At 40.0% G+C, this 18,036-nt stretch overlaps 1 protein-coding gene across 4 annotated transcripts in view; it reads right to left on the reverse strand.

Annotated features, from left to right (window-relative positions):
* Positions 1 to 13,546: 13,546 nt before the first annotated feature.
* The window catches only part of UGLYAH (ureidoglycine aminohydrolase), a 123,562-nt gene continuing 119,072 nt past the window's right edge, over positions 13,547 to 18,036 (reverse strand). For 2 of the 4 annotated variants that reach the window (XM_086809609.1, XM_086809608.1), the window contains one exon: positions 13,547 to 13,803. Coding sequence is in view for 2 of the 4 variants with exons in the window: in XM_086809608.1 (XP_086665734.1) it covers positions 13,722 to 13,803 (82 nt within the window). In the remaining 2 variants the exon portion in view is untranslated. The remainder of the gene's footprint in view (positions 13,804 to 18,036) is intronic. The other 2 variants (XR_015267553.1, XM_086809606.1) reach the window with 1 other exon arrangement.

The raw sequence follows: 18,036 nt of genomic DNA on the forward strand, positions 1-18,036 counted from the left end.
AATTAGGATTATGGAGTAATTAGCTCTTTGAGCTCTTTTTTTTTAAATTTCTTCTCTCCACGCGTTTTGCGCCGGCAGGCTGCCACCGTACGCTCCTTGCTCCAAAAGATTATTGTGGATTATGAGATGGCTTTTGCATGGATTTATCTCTCCCGTCCATTATAGATTTGCTCAACCTTGAAGCTTTCTGATTTCTGAGAGTTACCCGTGAGGTTTTTGGCTATGAGGATTTCATCCATACGGTCAGATTCTGATTTCACAGAGTATTTGGAAAAACCGCTTTTTGATAGAGAGGGATGGTTTTGCAGGGTGGTGAGTGGGTTTGAGAGTAGATCTAGTTTTAAATCTTTGACCTTTGGGTAAAGACCTGCAAAACACCCTTCTGTCCACTGGATAAATTCCTGCACTTTCTTGATTTTTGAGAAGTTGAAGCCCTTTCTTACCTTCTCCACAAATCTCCTAGCCCAAGCTCTGATACCACTGCAACCGGAATCTTATTCTAGGAATTGATTGTGGAAAGATAGAGAATTAATTCAATCATAAAAACCATTGCTTGTTAGCTTCAACTAAATCAAAGCAATTGAAAAATTAAACACTTAAACAAAAATACTTAGCTCCAAAAAGACCATATTGGGTGCAATCTTCCCCCCTCTTGTGCGTGGCCTCTCCCCACATAAGAGTATTTCTTTATTAGCTTTCCTTTTCACCAAAATTAGGCCATAGCCCCCAAAATACAAGATGTGCTTTTTAGAGAGCACGGCACTCTTCTTTAACAAAAATAGAGTGTCAAATTGGGACTAGGGTAAAGCCATAGGCTTTAATAAATTCCACAAAAATAAATGTATCTTTCCTAATGTTCAAAATGGAAAAATCATTTAATAAGATTACAAGCTACTATGCTTGCCAAAAATAAAATGTGATGATCCAAGACATTTCTTCCAAAGTAAACTCTTCAATTCCCATAGTCTTCATCACCTGAAAATAGAAGCCCAATTAATTAATAAATTAATCCCACAAATATTAAACAGGCACAAATCATCACCAACTCATGACTACCAGGCGTAAGTACCCCAGGAATCACCCTGCCATACAAACCTAACTGAAATAATCATAGGTGGCCTCAAACATACGTCATATACCGCACGTATTAATATTTATAGTGGTGTCACCCACGATATTAACCTAGCCGGCATGACGCAAGAGTAATCTAGGCGTCCCCAAATCACTCAAGAGGGGATAAATAATATTTTTCTAGAGGACTTAAAATATATTCTCATGACACAAAATTTGGTTCCCAAAAATCTTTCCTTTTAGTCTATCTGAAATCTTCCTCGACGTATGCATGGGTGTCCTAGCAATCGCAAGCCTGTGCATCGCCTGGTCAGAACCCTCTAGGATCCTCCTTAGGTGTCCTAGCACTTCACTCAGGGATCACTTTGTCGGTCCTCACCCATCGTACCGGAAGCGCACCATTTTAACCGTACCTAGGCTGGTCAAGACGTCAGCAGGCTTTATCGCGAGCGATGTCCCTTGACGACTCTCCGCGCCAGCTGTTCCAAAACGAACCTCCTCTTAGAAAAACATAAGCCAAATGCTTCCTCCAGCATTCTGGCATAAAACAGTCCTTTGAATAAAAAAACAGAGGTTCCAATGCAAGTAAAATTTCAATTTGAGATTGGTTCCAAAAACCTTTTTTCCATAATTCCCAGTTTCGTAATGAGGATCCTTGATCTCTCATCAAGGTAATCTACCCATCATTCAGCCTGATTGTCCAACTAGATTCTTTGTGAGTTCGGTCAGGAAAAACTAGTTTAGTTCCAGTAGTCTATTCTTTGTGATTAGAAACTGGAATTGGTCATGAAGTTTTTACTTGATTCAGATCGAGAGATGGACAATAGGTTTACTGTCCATCCCTCTCATAGTCTAACCAAATTCATTCGGTTTAGTTCTACAAGGATTCCCTTTAGATAAACATCTAGTTTTTAGTAAATATCTATTTAGTGATTTTACCAATTAAAATATCCAAAGATATTCCTTCTATCACAATATTTCTCAACCTTAATTCATTAGGTAGAATTATGGTGAAAATTTCATCTTTTGACACTAAAATTTAATTCAAATCCATCTTTTCTTAATTATCATAAAAATTCTTCTTTTTAACTAAATATCATACCTTTTTTGGAATAAACTTGAAATCCCTCTTTTTCTCATTTTAATGAGTGCAATCCAATTATCATGGGAATTCCTCTTTTACCATAAATTAAATCTATTTAAAATTCTTCTTAAAAATTACATAAAAATATCCCTTAATTCCATTAAGCTAAAAATTCCACTTTTCTCATTTAAATATTTGAATTCCAATATGGTGGGAATTCCTCTTTCATTATTTAAACTTATCTATGCAAAAAGATAAATTTAATTAAATTTTCTCTTAAAATTTAAATAAAAATCTCCATTAATTCCTTTACACTAGGAATTACACTTTCCTCATTTAAATATTTGAATTCCAATATTGTGGGAATTCCTCTTTCATCCTTTAAACTTATCTATGCAAAAAGATAAATTTAACTAAAATTTCTCTTAAAATTTAAATAAAAATCTCCATTAATTCTTTTACACTAGGAATTACACTTTCCTCATTTAAATATTTGAATTCCAATATGGTGGGAATTCCTCTTTCATCATTCAAACTTATCTATGCAAAAAGATAAATTTAACTAAATTTTCTCTTAAAATTTAAATAAAAATCTCCATTAATTCCTTTACACTAGGAATTACACTTTTCTCATTTAAATATTTGAATTCCAATATGGTGAAAATTTCTCTTTCATCATTTAAATTTATCTATGCAAAAAGATAAATTTAACTAAAATCTTTCTTTAATTTTTAAATAAAATATACATTATTTTAGCATCCCAATTTTTCTTACTTCATTGGAATACATGGATTTCCATTGTCATGGGGATTACTCTTTTAACATAAAAATGAACTACTAGAAATTCCTCTTTTTTCTAATTAACTATTCATGCATAAACATAAAAATTAAAATTTTCATGATTATAATGAGAATCATTCAATTAATCTAGGATGATTAATCCTAGAATATGGTAGAAAGTCCTCTTTTCATATTATGAATGAAAATGATTTATGTGTTAATTTTTTAAAAATTTTACCATAGCTCCGCTGCTAAAACTGATAATTCTCAATAATTTTGAAAACATAAAGTTTAGTAATATCATATGATAGAATAACCATTAATTGGATCAATATCCAATTATGGACTTGTTTCCTAATTTTTCCATGAATTAAATAGCATAAAAGCATTAAAAAGCCACTTATTTGGCCTCCATTTGACAAGCATAGAAATTCCTTTTAGATTAGAGAATTGCTTCATGAGAAGCTTCATTTGAATATAGAATAGGTCATAAGAATGACCATTCTTTGGGGGGAGAGAGAAATGCTTTAAAAAATATTATAATTTAAGCATAAATAAAAATTTATGTGTTTTATCACTACAATTCATTAAAGAACTTCAATTGTATTAAAAAACCATTCAATTGAATGCTTCTCAAGCTTGAGAGGGGTTGAGAAGAGAGAAACATTTGGAGATTTAAAAAAAAAAGACCATAAACCACACTTTATCTCCTAGATTACTTGATTCTTTAATCAAAGTAGAGGCCCCCAACCAATCAATTGGTTTGGTATGTTAATGAAGACTCCAAGGAAGATTGAAGAGAGAGAGAAGCTCCAATCTCTTCAATTTGTAGAGGATTTTTAGAGGATAATAGAAAATAAGCTTATCTTAGAGTCCAGCATAGTTTAGTTTCACAGATGAGAATACAAAAGAATGAGGATCTATTTATAGGTGAGGGAGGCCACTAACTGAGTCCAACTGAGTTCTAGAATTTTTCAGCTCTAGTTTCGCTGAATTTGGACAAGATTTGGACCAATTTGGCTCCCTTTTTGATTTGGTTTGATCCAGGAGAGAGGAGAGATAAAAATATCCTATTATTTTTTAGTTTAAAACTCATCCAAATTGGGAATGTTTTTCGAGTCTGAATAGACGTCTTGAATGCCTTGTATTATGGCCTGAGACCACGTAGACAGACTTCCACCTTGTCATCATCATCTATTGAAACACCAATAGATGCAAGGGATTCCACAATACCCTTTATCTTCAATGTATAGTCATTCACAGACATACTCTTTTTCTCCATAGTATGAAGTTCATTCTTCAACTGTATCTTTCGTGCCTTGGTATTCGTTTCATAGAGTTTTACCAAGGTGTCCCATGCCTCCTTGGGGGACTTGGCATCCTGTATGTGCCCAATCATTGTGTCCTGTTGTATACTGATGATAGAGAGCCAATACATAACTTTTCTGGCTCCTTGGTTCCAATCCTTGAACTCTTTCACATCTGCACAGCAGCAGTCGGATTGATCTCCGGTATCTTCGGTGCCTCTTCATATGCTCACCTTCTATATAGTCCCAATAGCCCTTTCCCATTAGGAAATTTGTCAACCTGAACCTCCAAGCATGGAAGTTGTTCTTATCAAGCTTCTCAACAACAATCTGGTTTATGCCATCATTTGACATCTTGCCAGACACACAAATTTACCAGAAACAGCACTCTGGTTTGTCCTGCACAAACTGCTGTATTTTCTGTAGCGGTACTGTAGTACACTCAAATGTCACAACCAGTGACCTCAATGTGCATACATATACCCAATGGCAATTTTTGACCTCCTTGTAGCACACACAGTGTCTGCACAGCCAATCTGTCTTCTAGCAGTTCTTAAAATAGAGTTCTGCCAGAGAATCGATGACTTACCTCCTGCAGTGCTTGAAATCGCCTACTTTCTGACAAACGGAGGTCTTGACGTGTTCGAAACGCGTTTTTGGCCCAAAAAATATCGTCCGATAGGACATATAGTGGCTCTATAGCTTTACTCCCGCGAAGAAAGCTCCTCAGTGAGAGATCGTTTTGTTGGTGCCTCCCGTAGAGCTCCCGACAAGGGTGTAGTTGTTGCCAACACAAATAGGGAAGAGTAGTTGAAGCTCTTACCCTCGTACCACTTCCTGTGCTTCTCTTGCATGCAACTCAGCTCTTAGCATGAACCAGGCTCTGATACCATGAAAAGATACAGGGGAGAAGAGAGCTTGAGCTCTTGCAAGCACACACACACTCACAAAACCCTAATAGAGAATACACAAGGTGAGAGGCTGAAAATCTTCTTCTTCTTCACTCAACACACCATATACAAAGATAAGACTCAACACTCAACACACCATATACAAAGATAAGACTCAACACTCAACACTCAACACACCATATACAAAGATAAGAGTACACACATATGAAAAGGTACTCAGCCAAATACATACTAGGGTTATCTATAGTGTAGTGAACCCAACTAAATGAGCTGGCGCTATAACTATGCCAGTCTCTAGAATGGCTATCACACAGCCTATCATCCCACTGGCCACATATCACCCATGATCTCACCAACCATGCCAGTGTGGTGTAAGTGTGGGGCCTATCCTCCAGGCGGGTCATAAGTGTCCACCGCCTCACTAGATGAGCTCGATATCTCAACATCCTTTCCTTAGCTCGTTTTATGAAGACAGCGCTGCTTTGGTGAGACACTTCGAGCACTTCTATTTTTTTACCATGGTAGATCTAAGACATAGATGGTACTGGAGACAATGGTGGATCATGGTGCTCTTTGTAGCTAGGATGAGATGTTACCAAAGAACATTTCTCTCATGAATGATTCTCATTTGGTAGGACATCGTGAGAGGGATAGCTCTCTATGGACCTTTGCGCAATCTTAGAGTGCATTGTCTTAATAATGTATATAACTCTTAGGAACTTTATTCCCCACCCATAGGACTGTGTTACACAACGATCAGCAATTTTGTTTTTTAGACCTTTCTCTGAGGGAGAATCCTGCAAACTTTTGCATTCCGTTTGAGCGCACTGACGATGACTACCAGAGCTATCTCTAGTTATGCTACATAACATGTCTACCCTTATATATATCACCACTCCATGAGAGCAAGACTTAATCATTGATGCCCTACTTCATTGTACTTAAATAAAACTTTTAAAATAAAGAGATGAGTTTTACTTCTATATTTGTAAATGTTATTTTCTTAGTAATGATGTGTAAATTTAAATTTTAGTATGGCCTAGAACTTGTCTTCTACCTTGGAATGACTAGCCATCCAGGTTGCATTTAAGCACATGGCCAGTGATAGAGTAGTGGCTACAACCGACTATCTCAATTATAGCGAATATTAATTTGGTCACCCTTACCAACTTTGTACATGTGGTAATATCAATGAAACGAAGATGAAGAGAAATTTATCATGGAGATAGATATAGATTATCTTTCATATTACGCCTCAACCCTAAGCTTAGCCATGATTATGAAAAGTTTGAAGCTTGGAAAGGAATATAGGATTCCTAGCAAAAGCCTCCTTACCCTAGGTGAATATTTAGCCAGGCTTAACCATCTCAGCCTATATTTTCCTCATGAAACTTTTTTAATCATAGGTCAATATTATTGTTTATTACTTTTTGGATCTCAAGATTAAGACACCTCCAACATGGATTTTGTTCCCTAGGATTCTAGGAGGAAAATATGAATGAATTCTAAGAATTATCTCAAGGGTAGGGAAATCTATCAAGGCATACCACCAATCTTATGCATTACGTACTATACTCCCATAATGGACTTGCAATGGAAAATGAAACACTTCTTCAATCAATTGGTTCAAAGGTTGGATCCTCCACTAGATAGATTGGTGAAGAATGCAAATCCCTTATCCATAGTAGAAGCAGATTAGTGATGAAGAATGCAAAGCCCTTATCCACAGCAAAAGTAGTAAGAATGGTTGACCCATGCCTCCTCAAACAGAAGGGTTACCTAAACAAATAAAAAGTTAGGAATAGGACCTAAGTCAAGGCTTAGAGAGGATAATGGACCCAGAGGACAAGATTCTTACTCCAATTTACCATCAAAATTGTAGTATCAACTCATGAAAGAGTGCAAATGATTCAAATGCTAGCAGCCAAGCCACATGAGTAATTGTCCAAATAAACCTGTTGTTGTTGTTGTCACTTTCCCAATTCCCAACTCCAATCCCCTAAGGATGTTGAGAGATGTAATCGTGGTGTTGTGTGTATGTGGGAAAGCACCCTAAAGATGCAAGATAGAAATGCCACATGTAATATTGTATGGTGTGTGAGTGTTGAGACCAAAAGAAGTGGAAAAGGGAGTGTCACATGGATGATGACATGTAAAGTGGGACAAGGCTAGAAAGCCTATATCGTTGTATGGTTCACTTGAGATATGTGCAATAGAATTGAGTGTTGAGTGTGCAATCTCCCTCTCTCTCTCATGGAGTTCTTAGTGTGGTTTAATCCACCTTAATTATGTTGCTTAATCTATGTCTATCACCATGATCAATCCCATTTTAGGTTTGTTTAACATGGTATCAAAGCTTGGGTGGGCTCTTGGTCATAGTGAATATTTATGTATAGATTTCTTGGTTATGAGTTCTTTGATTAAGCATTATTTTCAGTTATTATAAAAAAAATACACACTTATATTATCATTTGGATTTGCATTTGTGAGGATTTGAGAGAGATTTGGAGCTGCCATTCTCAAGTTTAAGAGGAGATTCACAACAAGGAGGTTGCATAGAAGCTGCCCAAGAGTTGTAAATGGGATTTTTGCAACATGGGAAACCTACTCATCATCATGGAAGCTGAAAATGGAGATTTCACCAAAAGTATGAAGGCTATGGAGTGTTCGGTGTCAACAAGGAAGCTGCTAAGGAGACAAAGGTGTCTCAAGAAGGTTGGTTTTGTGAAGTTTTGCCTCAAAGTTTTGGTTTTGAGCATGGAAAAATGCTCAATGTTGAAGAGTTGCTGGTTGTTGGGATATGTGGATCCCATGGCTCTTGCATTTGGGCAAGAGCATGTTTTAAGGTGCATGTTTTGCTTGGCTGAAGCAAGCAAGGTTTGAGACTCAAGATGGAGTCCATGTGTGTGCACCAAGAGTGGGATGCACTCATTTGTGGTGGAGACAATGGAGGAGTCTTCACAAAGTTTTTTGCACCTATGGTTTCAAGAGAAACCACCTGAAGAAAGCACCCTTAATGTTCTACATGCAAAGAAGGGGAGCATGTAGACTTTGATAAGCTCATTGGTGAGCTACAACAGCCATTGAATGGTATGAAAACCTCATGAGGGAGGTTTTGCTAAGGTAAGCAAGTTGTGGAGCTCAATTAGGAGCTCATTGTGGCCATGTTAGTGGTCAATGTGAACCTCATGCAAGGGGTTCAAGAGGCAAAGAAGTGCAGTCAATAAGAGTTGCACAACACTGCAATCAAGGAAGAGCGTTGAGCAGATGGCAAGGAGTTAAAACTGCCCAGAATAGTAAGCATAGTGAGACGACTTTAGAGAAGCGATGGTGGGTGTAGCAAGAAGGGGCCCTCAATAGAGCTAAAGCACAAGGAGCACAAGCAAGTTCATGACGGGAAAGGTAGCCTGATAGCACAGTTAGCAGTAGAAAGGCGGCCAAGAGAAGCCACAACAATAGAAGCAAAGCGAAAAAGAAGAGGTCCTAGCTGAAAGAGAATGAGCAAGGCAGAGAGCTCTGAAAAAGCAAACTGAAGAGGAGGTCTTTGGTTTTTAGGTGGAGGTGCTCACCTGCATCAACACCATCATCCACAAGGCGAAGAGAACATAGAGAATGCCGATAAAGAGATTGAAGCCATTATGGCTTGGGTTGGTGTGAAGAAGCGAAAGCTATAAACAAAGCAATATTGACAAACAAAGGTAGGTCTGTTTTGCTGGGCAATTCAGTTGGCCATCGTAAAGCATGAAAGAACGATGGAAGCCAACAAGCAGTAGTAGCAAGTAACAAACATCAAGGAAACACCCAGTGAAGAGAGGTAGGCGGCAATTACAACAGCACCAACGAAGGGTAACAGCTAGACTAAAGGTGACCACGATTGAGCCCGAGCATGGCGATGGTGGTAGCAGCAGAAAGCATAAAGAAGAAGATGAACCGTGTGGGATGTGTTATGCAGTAAAGTCTGTGTTGGGTTGTTGTACCAAAGATAGCGAGGTAGAGAAGATGTTAATGATGAACGGCTCAATCTGCCATGATGCCAGTTTGCAAAGAAATGCATCGTGGCACGTAGCAAAAAAAAAAGTTACAAGTGCAGCGTTGACAAGAAGGGTAGTTTCACACACAACTGAATTTTTCCAACCTTTTAAGAAGATGTTCACACACACATGAGGGTCCGCTACCCGACTTTGGCCAAAAGGCTTTGTAATTTTTACTCTCCCACAATCGATGATGGGTAACCGTGCCCAAGCATGTGTGCTCAAAAGGAGATATGTATTCACCCATGGTATGAGGGTAACCATACCCGAGCTCACCTAGAAGCTCGAAATGGTTGTTGTGTGATGTGTGCATGAGCGATACACATGTGAGGTGCATGCGCATGGGTTGGTTCCCACCCGAACTTCTATGTTCAAATTGGACTTAGTGGTTCTGTTGTGAGCGAGTTGGCTCAAAACGGACTTGGTATCTAAGATGGTAGACACGCGCACACATGTTTGGTTGATGGACACTCCAATGTATCATTGAGGGGGAGTGTTGAGAGGTAGCGACTGCAGTTGTGCAATGCTACATTGATATGGGTGATGGCAATATATAGTCCAAGTGACACAGTCCAAGTAAGAATAAGGGGAGCATGGTCTATGTACTAGCCTATGGTTGGATGGATTGGATGAGTCCAATGCTTTTCTTTTCAAAGTTTAAAAGTTCTTATGAAGAATCTTACATGAGCACGATGTACAAAAAAAAGGCATACTTGCATTGTTGGCTTGTTTTTTCTATTGGATTGTCTCTTGAGATGATGAAGGAATGATATCATTACTATCAATGTTTTTTTTAAATTGTGTCCATGTGGATACTTATGCTATGAGTTACTCCCCCAGGCTTCGTAACGGAATTCCGAGACCCAAGAGCAGGCAACACATCCATGCCAAGTGATTGAGGACCCAAGGTTAGGTGGGTCAAGGCCTTATTAGTTAAATCAGAGCTAACCCATGGTCATAATATTTATTTCACTAAAAAGAGCGAAGAGACTAAGAACATTTCATGTTAATCTTTTAGGAATCATGACTAGGAGACCAAGTGAGACGTCTCTTTAAAGGTTCTCTACAATGAGTGGATGGCCACTTGTATTATGCAAGCAATCGAATTTGTCAGATCTTAGAGCTTAAAGCTAAGTTGTTTGCTCATTGTTTGAGGACCATGGGTAAACCTAATGGACCCAAATATGGTACAACGTGTACCATCTATTTGTTTTTTTCAAGATCCTCATAGGGGATATTGAGATACTTGTACATAATGTTATCATTTATCATGAGTTAGAAGAGATTAGTTTTGTGGATTATTATTAATCAATAATACCTTTGAAACTTTTATAGGGAGATCACGGAGCTTAGGCAGCTCCTTCCTACCCCCATAAGATAGTCATTCTCAAAAAAATTAGGACTCTACGAGATCTCAAAGATTTCTAAAAAGCTTAGGAAATGAACTTATACATAAATTAGCTTTTTAAGTTCTCTTGGGTGATGCAAATACTAGTTAATTTTCTAGAGAAAAAAGAGATTCAATCTTAAATTAAGGATCTACTTGATAGGAAACTTATTAGGCCTAGTAGTTCACCATATGGAGTGCATGTTCTTCTCCTCAAAAAGAAGAATGGAACATTTTGCATGTGTATTAACTACCCAGATTTAAATAAGAATATTGTCAAGAATAGATATCCTATTCCACATGTGGACCTTAAGTCAGGCTATTATCAAGTTAGAATGATTGAAGAAGATGTTTATAAGACTGTTTTTTTTACACAAATAGGTCATCATGAGTTTTTAGTAATGCCATTTGGACTTACTAATGCACCGGGCGTTACATTTAGTCGCACGATGAACCATATATTCATGAAGCACCAAAATTTTTTAGTTATTTTCTTTGATGACATCTCAGCTTTTGGCAAAGACAAAGATGAACCATGGGTATGATGACTTTGCAGAAGAGATGGATGTGTATGTTCACAAGATATTGGATAGTTGTGCATCTACTTTGTGTGATGTTTATGATGTGGACATATGTGATACTCATAGTGTGGACAGCTTTGTTTTTTATTACACATGCATTAATTGGTGTGGACAACCATACTAGGGATTCACCTATGGACGATTTGAAGGATGGTCCGTGGACTATATTTGTGAATCCAACTTCTGATGCTTTTTCAAGTTCGGAGTGGAAAGTTAAAGATTGGGAGCTCTATGAGACCGCTTCATGTGTGGATGCCTTATCGGAGTCTAGTGTTGATGAGGATCATGCTTATGATGGTCTTGAGGATTGTACCTTGGACACGTAGGCAAATTACACATGTGATGATTATGCAAATGATGATTTGACATGTATTGATCAGAGTGTTGTGCATTATAGAAGATGCTTCTTGTTTCCGTGATGTGTATGGTGATTCTCCTTGTACATGGGACAATGACAAGTGCTATGCTCATTGCATAAAGAATGACATAGAGAGAGTTGTACCTATGGAGAGTTTGTCAGATTATCATTGTAATACCACCTATCATGAGGACGGGGATGATTATGATGCATGCATGCTTAATGGTGGAGCATGTGATGATAGTTTTGATGATGGAGATACCCACTATGATAATGTTTACTCTATGCTTGATGGTGGAGATTTTCGTATGCACAGTGAGCATGTGTATTTGTGAGTGATTATTTCATAGTCCTTGGATTTTTCTCCACACGGACGACAAAGAGTTTTTAACTTGTTATCCATGGCCATTTCGTGTTGCTCTTATAGTTTATAGTTGGTGGCCTTTAGCCATGCAAGTGTTGTGAGATTTGTATTTCAACTTAGCTTGAACATTGATATTTATTTCAAAATCGGCTCACTTGATCAATAAGACCATTAAGAAGTTTCATTTTGCCATTTTGTGATCAAAGCATGCAAGAACCTTCAAACTTTCTTGATTGGAGATGTGTATTTGGAGCCAACATTTATTGCAAGGAAACTGATTTCAAGGACTTATGCTTGAGAGAGTTGCATCCAAAGAAAAGGAACATTTCCTTTACTTGAATTTTCAAGACTTAACATTGAAGTGTTTTCGAAGGTTTGGTAAATGATTGTTAGAGAATAGATAATGGAGTGATTGCAACAAGATGAACACCAAGAACATATTATTGAAGAACAAGCAGCTACAATGATCCCCTCTCCGTCTACACTAGACTCAAGCCGTTCACTTGCTGGATGAACGTGCCTCAAATAACTCTCCTAAGTAAACTGTGAAAACAAAACCCATTAATCCTGTTTATTGAGTTTTGAAGTGGCCAACCCTTGCCATTTAGACAACTGGATCAAATAAGACTCTCTCGATACATGACTTGACCATTGGCATGCCCAAATCCACCAAAACTAGTTCCAGCCTAATACAAGACCACACGTAGAACATCGGACTCTCTCTTAAGCATCTCCCAAAAGAGCTCACATGGAGATGGTTGCCTTTAACCATGAAAGTGTCATATTCTAGTCATGATGTCTTGGAGATTTGTCTTCAAACTTAGCTTGGACATTGATATCTTAGTCTTACACTTCAAAAATCAGCTCTACTTGATCAATGAAGTCAAAGAGAACTTTGATTTTGTCATTTTGTTATCAAAACATGCAAGAAGCTTCAAATTTTATTGATTGTTGCAAGTGTGTATTTGGAGTCCAATTTTATTGCCTAAGGGAACTGATTTCAAGTACTTATGCTTGAGAGACTTGCATCCAAAAAGGCATTCCCCTAGTTAGGCAAACATGCAAGACATTGGACCATCTCACAAAGGAGCTCACAACATGACGGTGTTTGTCACACGTCCGAGCACACTAAATCCAACAATAATCCAAGTATGAGGTTAAGTTTTGACATTAGAGAAATGATTTCTCATTCCTTTTTGGGAAGTTGGTGTTGCCTTGTGCAAGGCTAGCCCTTGCCATCAATTGCTTAGGCACAAGCAAGAATGCCTAGTATCTAAATCTACCATGTGTACTTGAAATAAGTACACACCACAGCTAGTTAATCCTTTATTGAAAACCAAAATCCTTTATTGAAAACCAAAGCAAGTCCATGAGTCATTTTTTGACATAAGCATTACCACTTGTACTCATTTGAAGTTTTAGCAAGGTGCTCAAAATCAAACATAGTAAGCAGCCTGTGTAGACACTCACATGAGTGGTTTTGGAACATCTTCTCAGGTTGGTCACACAGCCCCACCCATGAGTGGAGGCCCATCTAACCTCCCGTCAAGAAAACTTGCCTTTGGGGAGACACCAAGCCTTCCACCAGTCTGATGTACTCTATGCTTCACGAGAATAGTTGCATACATTGTATTTGGTGGCTTAATCTTTATGGATTTTCTGATACCACATCTATGAAACCAGTCAAAGCTCCATTAATACGACACATTGCAAAACTCAATGGTTATACACAGGGTCGCCTCTATTATGTCTAAAGGTTTGATTGTAGACGCATATATATTACAAGCTCTTTGTTTATAAGCATGTCATTCTCTACCTAGTTGGCTCTGGGAAAACGTTTTACACACCTAGTTAAGATCTAGCAAAGGATCTCTATTGACATCTTTGTAGAGCAAGTATCGAGTCCTCGTCCGACCAAGCGCACCGTACCTGTTTGTAAAAAAATAGAAAATAGAAAGAAGGGTTAAAAAAATTCAGTGCTATCATAAACAAGTAGAAAATGCCTATTTATTTTAAGGCTTTTTGAAACCCCTTCAGACCCAAGCAAGGCCTCAACTAATACGCCTGTGTACGTGTGCCCCTCTAGATTTGCACCTGTCTATCTGTGCTCCTCTAAATATACAGGGGATGGCCATCCTTCTCAGAACACGCAATCCTACAGTCACTCTATCTCTCTGTATCTTTAGGAGGTGGTGTCTGTCCCAAGAGAGGAACTACTAGAAAATAAAAGAGACGACAACCATAACTTGCTCTTTACCAAACCATGAGTTAAACAAAGCTCCATCTGCATGCATCTCTGCAGTAACAAGATAGGGAGACACATTTCCCAATCCTATGCTGGGCTTTGCCTCCAACCACGTTATCAGCTGAAACTTATATTTACAGTGAGCGGATATGCTTCCTGCATCCCTAAGGCATCTCACAGGATCTCTGCCATGGAGACATAGACGGGAGGAAAACTGCCTATTCACTCTCACACAAGAGTGAGTCCATGAGGAATTCCTAGTATAGTACCTGTACTCCACCTTGCGTACACGACTTAGTCATTCTTCTCATCTGGCTTGGGAGCTGAAAACACACGGGCATACCCAAAACTTTTTTTTTACCTCCTCTCGTTGATCAGGGATCTTTTGGGTATTTCCTGTCTTCTCTCTAAAGTGCTGCAAGTCTTCATCTAAGTGTCATCTTCCTATGCATAAGTTCCTGCCCCACAATGACAATACTCACTAATCATCTGGATGGTGGTGAACAGGCTCTGCCATGTGCCTTTATGCAAAAAGTTAGTAGACTCTTCAGGTAAATTCTCAGGTCTATTTTATTTGTTTGAATTGTAGAATGGATCTTTCAATATCACTTCTTAATAGTTCTCCTATTTTCTTGTTTGTAGATGTGCTTTTTGCACAGCAACCCAATGGAGAATAATCCAGAATTGAAGATGGTACTCCTGTCCATACAGGAAGTTGAAATGTTATAAAAGTAGGTCACTCAAGGTGTAGGACACTTGTGCTTATTGGCTATTGTTTTCAGAGAGAGAAAAGAGTGCGGCGAATCACACATACAGCACACACGAATCCTAAACTACTGCTCTATATTATATCCAAGAAATAAGAAATACAACTGAAATTTAAGAACAAACAATATGGCTTAGTGAAAACATCAACTGCAATGCAGCCTTGTGACCAAAAAGATTCTTCTATTAGTTACCAAGAAAAACAGCCATAATGGCAAAGTAGAAACTCGGCTCCACATGGGGAAGCGAGAGTCAAGAAACATATAGGAGGGAGGATGCTCTTCTCCTCCAGCTGGCCACTCTAGGAGAAGAAGGCTATCTCATACAATGGGGGGAGGCGAAAACAACCACATGTGGTCTATAGTGCCAAGTGGGCTCACCACCACTGTCCGTGAGAAAGTGACTGTGACGCCAAATCCTCAGGAGGGCCTCCCAATGCTTCTACATGCGGTTCTATGCCACCCTGAAGCTTCCCCCGTCCATGGAGGGTATGGATGATATCGAGCCCAATGCTCCAGATGGACTCCGATGGCAGGCTAAGGGTGCCTTTGATGGCTTCGTTGCATTGACCTCTCTAGATGTGCCACACAGCAATACTGCTGCAAATTTCCCATCTATGGCTAGAACCTGGAGTCCATTGCAATGAAGGGCTAGTCCCCCACCCTCCTCCTCATATGACATGACCGCCACGGCCTCAGTGGCCCAAGCAAAACTGCGCCCCATGTAACAATGCGGGAGGGGGCCTCGTCCATAGTGAAGATGCAGAGAATCCACTGCCAAACATACTGAGCCTTCTGACAATCTCAAAGACAATGGCACTGGGATTCTTGGAGATGGCGACACCTCGAGCAAACTACTGACCTACGTCCAATGGCCAACCAAGTGCTAACCGCCACACTCCGATGTGCCATCTGTTGCCACAGAAAGAGAGTGATCGTTCGTGGCCAAAGCCTATCCCACAGCCCCTTCTAGAAATCTGAGAGAAACTCAGGAGGAAGATTTGAGACTGCCAATGTCCTGCTGCTGCTGGGTGCCCTCAACCTCTAGCATTTGAATCCTATGGCCCAGCCGTGCGGTGTAGGTAAAAAAAAAGGGGGTCCCAAGAGTCTCCTCCCTATCATCTTCGGATCCACTCCTCAAAAAATCACATCCTGCACATCGTCCCCTCCAAAAAGCCCCAGTCATAGGCTTTCTCAAAGTCAGGAAAGGAGAACAATAAGATCCTACTGCCTCAACTTGGCCGAAGCAGTCGCCTCCTAGAAAGTGAAGATGGTGTCCAGGATGCTCGATCTTGAATGAAACTCGTCTACGTGCCTTGCATCAAATCAGGGAGGAAAGGCTACAGCCCCGCCAGCTGATGCCCTTGGCTAGAATTTTGTAGGCAGGCCCTAGGAGGGTGATGGGTATGTCACCACCCAACTTGGGAATCAAATGGATCAATCCCTCTACATCTCCGGCATGGCTCCCGTGATCATAATCCCAATGAAGGCAGCTTTGAACCTGGCCTTCCATGAGATCCTAGTGTCGAAGAAATAAGGAAACCAGAAGCCTATCTTCTCCAGGGCATTTTCCCCTAGGAAGTGCCGTTAGAGCCTCCCCAAGCTCCTCTACAGTAAAGGGAGTGAATAAGAAAGTCCAGAGAACGGGAAAAACCACCTCTCATATGTCACCAAACCCGCTCATGTGCGTTCAGCACCAGTGCGGATAGGGGAGCATCCATGAGAAGAGAGCGGAAGAAATCTGTGGCAATGGCTCTCATATGGGGGGATCTACAACATTGGATCCATCTTGGCCTCGCAACCTGCAGCAGATACCATCCCTCTGTCTGTTTGGGCCTGCTATGTCAAAGAAATCCCAGATGATCACGTCTCCCGCCTGGGTCCAAAAGGACGCATTATATCTGTTCTCCACCCTCCCCTTCTCAATGGAACTAAGCTTTGTACGGCGGGCTGCAGCCAGCTCGGCCTCAAACCACAGGCTACCTGGTGTACTCTTTTGAAGCCGCTACAAGGAGGCTAGGCTCCAATGGATGCTCCGCTCCTCTCGGAAGCCAAACAATCTGCTTTGCTCTGCCCTGCCTCCTATATTAAATTGTTGACCTCTCCAGGGCCTGCATCCAACGCGCCTGCATCTCATCTTGAGTAAAAATCCAACCTCTCCTGGATCTCCTCTATCCTATTACATACTCAGAGTGCTGAATGAGGCTATCATGGATCCGAGTGCTCAAAAGCATGTCCTGCTTCTAGGGGTCCGCTAGGGGGTGCATGATTGGAGAAAATAGTGCTTGCTAGAATACCAATCATGCCACCACGTCCACAAGCCCACTCATCTACATAGAACCGGTCTAATCTGGACAAGTTAGGCCAATGTCGAGCTAGTGAAGGTGAGTAGGAACTATCCAGAGAATCGTTGGAGAGGGACTCCGTGAAGGAGACAATTTGGTGACGCGAACGAGGACTCTCTTGCCAACTACGGTGAGGATATGTTGACCAGAACGGTTAACAAACAAGACACAAGAACACGTTCCATCTACATTACCAATATGTCTGAATACACGCATGCACATGCACACTTTTTTAAAAGTAAAAAACCAGCGTTCTATAACTAAGGAGCAATGCACATGGGGAGGATTTACTTTAGAGAGAACTCATCCAATGAAGAAAGCTAGAAACAGTGAAAAAAGACCTCAAATTGTCGAGTATCAATAGCCTCCAACTGTCGACAATCATGTAGGGACTGGCAAAGATTGGCACGAAAGAAAGCATAAGCATAAGCATCTAGAGAAGGCTGTCGAAACATAATATGGTTCCTAGCCTTTCAAATAGTCCAGAGTGCCCAGTATCTCATCCAGATCATGAAAGTGTTAGATCAAGCCATGCAAGATGGCAAAACACCAAAAATCTAGAAGAGTTTTTCCTCCTTTGAAGGATGCAAAACGTCCTTGGAGATTGCGAGTCAGTGCTTGCAAGACAATCTTGGACTCCGAGCAATGCCAAAGAAGATGCGGAACAGACTCTGCATGTCGTCCACATCTACAAAATCTATCACTGGAGATATGTCGTTTTGCCAGAAAAGTGGAAACTGGAGCGCACGCGCGCACACACATGCATTTACGCATGAACAGATACATGCTTCTTTTGTTTTTTTTTAAA

This window comes from Cibotium barometz, chromosome 15 (genome assembly GCF_041138505.1).
Source record: "Cibotium barometz isolate CiBa-2024 chromosome 15, ASM4113850v1, whole genome shotgun sequence".
Classification (NCBI taxonomy): domain Eukaryota; kingdom Viridiplantae; phylum Streptophyta; class Polypodiopsida; order Cyatheales; family Cibotiaceae; genus Cibotium; species Cibotium barometz.